The sequence below is a fragment of the Tripterygium wilfordii genome, chromosome 19 (assembly GCF_013401445.1).
Source record: "Tripterygium wilfordii isolate XIE 37 chromosome 19, ASM1340144v1, whole genome shotgun sequence".
NCBI classification, from domain to species: domain Eukaryota; kingdom Viridiplantae; phylum Streptophyta; class Magnoliopsida; order Celastrales; family Celastraceae; genus Tripterygium; species Tripterygium wilfordii.
This window is the reverse complement of record NC_052250.1, coordinates 2721933-2726027: the sequence shown is the minus strand read 5'-3', so window position 1 is coordinate 2726027 and position 4095 is coordinate 2721933. Positions and strand designations below refer to the sequence as shown.

The following is a 4095-nucleotide window of genomic DNA, read 5'->3' as shown; positions in this document are numbered from 1 at the left end:
AACAATTAGGCTAATTAGGCAATAATATACTCCATAAAATAATATACTGTATAATGATTGCTTAGATGATGGAAACACAATACTACATATATTGAAAAATTAATTAATTAAACTATTAGTTATTGCTAATAGTGACTATTAAAAAAACTAATAATGTCAATGGGAGAAAAAGGGGTAGTAATAGCTAAAGCACTTTCATTTCATAGGGACCCATATCATGTCTCTTCATTTGTCTCATTATGTGATATCCACTCTCTTCTCTCAAGTTTTTCTACCCTCTGAAAATTTTCTCTCCCCTTCCCAGCTCTCTCAAAAGATTCTTTTCCTTCTCTCTTTCTCGAGAAAACTATTATGATGTCAAGTAGTAACAAAGGAAAGGAAATAGCACAGGGTTCATCAAGATCAATCACTACTCCTGGTAGTGCTAATATTGATCATAGTAACCAAAACCCTCCTGTCTTGAGCCGGTATGAGTCACAAAAGAGGAGAGATTGGAACACTTTTGGTCAATACTTGAGGAATCAACGGCCTCCGATGGCTCTATCGCAGTGTAGCTCGAACAACGTGCTTGAATTTCTCCGGTACCTCGATCAATTCGGCAAAACTAAGGTGCACATACAAGGGTGTATGTTTTTTGGTCAGCCTGATCCACAAGGACCTTGCACTTGCCCTCTTAAGCAAGCTTGGGGTAGCCTTGATGCCCTAATCGGACGGCTTAGGGCAGCTTACGAGGAAAACGAGGGATCACCGGAGACTAATCCGTTTGCTAATGGTGCTATTAGGGTGTATTTGAAAGAAGTTAGGGATTCTCAAGCTAAGGCTAGAGGGATTCCTTATAAGAAGAAAAAGAAGAAGAGAAATCCTATCAAGCGTAGTGATCAAGGGAGCTCAAACTTTGCCATGCAGTAATGGTAATTTTTTTTTTGTTATTGTGTGAATTGGGTGATTAGATCTAGTGATAATTATACACTTTCATAGGCACACTCATAGGGGATAGGCAATATACTATCAAAGGGAAAATTAATTCCTTATGAGTCCTTACACAATAGATATATATACACCAGATATGAATCTATACATGGGTCACCTTTTCCTCTTTTTATATGCTCACGTCATAAACTCTAAACTATGTGCTTCAAAACCCTAATTCGCATATCATTAATTCCAGAAGTTAATGACTTTACCATGCAAAATCACAAATCCTCTCTTTTGTGTGATTTGCACTATCTTATGCCCCCCAAAATGGGGTGTGTGTATATATATATATATATATATAGTACATTATGTTATATAAAATATGTATTATATATGCATATATCTTTGTAGAATCTAATTGAAGATCTGATCACAACACTGATTAATCAACCAAATAGTTATATATGGATGGTTTTTGTTTTTTTACTAACATCAGCTATATAGATATATATGGATTTATATATGTATAAATAATGATTACATTATGCTGGCTATCTGCGTTGTCTCTGATGATCCAATTTGATTATAAATGTTTCTTTTTCTCCTTTTTGTCTGTCTCTTTTGATTTTACAATTGTCATTATTATATTAATTAATTAGTACCTGAATCAGATTTGTCTTTTGTCTTCTTTATATACAAGTGATGGTAATGGCATCCAATTAAATACTAGCAAGCTAGCTAATTAAGAATCCAAACACACACACACACATATAGTGCTCCTTTTAATTGTATTGCAATTAGGGTGTATTTGGCTATCAATGCTTTATTTCTTAATCAAACGACATTATCTAAGTTGAAGTAATGGTACACAACTGATCTTGTCAATAGGAGAAAATTTATGTGCGTGCAAGCCACACACATATTACACCTTTTAATTGTACCACATTAGGATCAGGGACAGAATCAAGAATTGATGTTAGGGTAGACTGCTATATTTTGATTTGTTTGAAAAAATTTAGTAGGGGTTCGGGGGCAGTGCCCTTAAAATTTTTTTTAGGACCATTTTACAACAATATGATTTATTGAAATGATATTATCGATAAACATTCATCTTATTATTTGGTTTCATAAAATAACCCCAAAAAAGTTAACATAAATACATATTAAAACGGATGGAAACTAAATAAAGACCATGTAAGATGAAATAGTATATAAATATATAACTAGAACACATAAGTATTATATATCCAAAATGATATATGTCCATAATTTTCTCATCCATAAACTTACATAATCTAGGTGGCAAGCCAAATAGGCATGCCACATAGATTAAAAAAATAACCGAAATGATATATGTCCATAATTTTTTCATCCATAAACTTACATAATCTAGGTGGCATGCTTATTAGGCATGTCACATAGATTAAAAAAAACAAATAAAAATTATTAAAGAAGTCACATAGGCATGCCACATGTTTATGTAAGTTTATGGATGAAATTTTATGGATGTGTAGTGCTTCCGAAAAAATAAACAAACTTTATTAAAGAAGCCACATAAGCATGCCACATAAGCATGCCACATGTTTATGCAAGTTTATGGATGTTTATTTTATGGATGTGTAGTGCTTCTGATTATATATTGTTGTTTAATACAAACAATGATAGAATGAATAATTTCAAGTTACTATTGTTTTTTTGGAAACAGGGGTTTGGGGAGGGGGTAGAATTCGAAACCACGACCTAATGGGTGGGTGATCCCTTACATACAATGTGATTGTCATTCAACTAACGACTCATTTACTAAAAGTTACTATTGTTATGTATTGTTTATTACGATTAGCTAATAAGTAAAAGGAAAACTTTTCAAACATTATAGTTAAATATAAATATATGTTTACACTTATTAAAGAATATACATAAAATTATATTTACACGTTAAAATATATATACAAACATATACATATATATATAGTAGTACTATATATATATTTTTAAAAATCTAGGGAGTGTAGCCCCCTAGTACCGCCCCTGATTAGAATATGTTTAGTACCAATCATTTTTATTTATTAATCAAATGATATTAGATCAGAACTTTTTTTGAGCTCGAGCCACACACATATTTCACCTTTTAAATATAACGCATTTGGGTGTGTTTGGCTATGGATACTTTATTTATTAATTTAATGAAATTATATCTAAGCTCGAAGAAATTTTAAGCAACTTATCTCGTTGTCAGGTGAAAAACTTCTAGTTAAACTTGAATTTAGGCTTATATCGCATGTCTAAAGGACAAACTTGTATTGTATCGTTCTCAGTTGACAAAGAAAAAAACTATGGTAGACAAACAAAGAAAAAATAACTCATTAAGATTCATATATATTGTTTTGTGTTAATTACTAGTACTCGTAATAGTTCCCAAATCATTCACAAGTAGATCCAAAGTTAAGATTAAGACTAAGACATTTATGTACTTTCTTTTTTCTTTGACTGGAAAATGCATCGATGTCCTAAATCTAACTTCTTCATCTCTCTTACATTATTTCAGGTGCTTCAAGATGTCAGCTTGTAAGTTTGTCAGATCCATCCTTATATATATGTGCCAGAAACCTATGGTGATCGATCTTTCAGGCTTTACAGATCGAGTATGACTAGATTAACTTGCTTTATATGAGAGAGAGAGAGAGATCTATATATATATATATATACATATGTCAATTTGCCAAGATAAAACCCAGCATGCAGGGCTTTGAAGAGGGTAAGTTCCATTTTCATTTATAATATGCTTTCTTGATAATTGAAAAGCTTTGAAATAATTGAATTAGTTAGCCACTCTATTCCATCCTTATATGTGTTGTAATTTATATATGTTCAAGTTTACTAAAAACCCATTTGAAATTGGTTCTGTTATCCCCCACAAATATAGAATCATGCATTGTGTCCCACTTCTTCTTAATGTTTCCTTCAATTCTACCATAAATCAACTATATATCATTGGATTCTCTTTCATTGTAGTAGGTAACTAGCTAGTAGTTACACTAATTACTTTACTTTAATCTGCATTTTCCCTCTCATTTACCATGAAGGAAATTCGAATTTGGTGACAGACCTTGTTTTGGCCTTTTAGTTTGCCAGTCTAATTGCTTTGGTGTTTTGCTGCCTGATGTTGATTTGTGGATGTTG

At 31.9% G+C, this 4095-nt stretch overlaps 1 protein-coding gene across 2 annotated transcripts; it reads left to right on the top strand.

Moving 5' to 3' along the window:
- The first annotated feature begins 221 nt into the window (after positions 1–221).
- On the top strand, positions 222–3817 carry LOC119986233 (protein LIGHT-DEPENDENT SHORT HYPOCOTYLS 7-like). Of its 2 annotated transcripts, XM_038830802.1 has the most exons (3): positions 222–911; positions 2621–2662; positions 3461–3817. In XM_038830802.1, exon 1 carries the CDS (start codon positions 352–354, stop codon positions 907–909), a length of 558 nt encoding a protein of 185 aa, XP_038686730.1. In that variant the 5' UTR covers positions 222–351; the 3' UTR covers positions 910–911; positions 2621–2662; positions 3461–3817. The 2 variants fall into 2 exon arrangements, with proteins under 2 accessions (XP_038686730.1, XP_038686729.1); XM_038830801.1 differs by lacking the exon at positions 2621–2662 and having other exon boundaries at positions 223–911.
- Positions 3818–4095: the final 278 nt, after the last annotated feature.

Coding starts and splice junctions, on each gene's coding strand:
- LOC119986233 (XM_038830802.1), top strand. CDS start 352: ATGATGTCAAGTAGTAACAAAGGAAAGGAAATAGCACAGGGTTCATCA.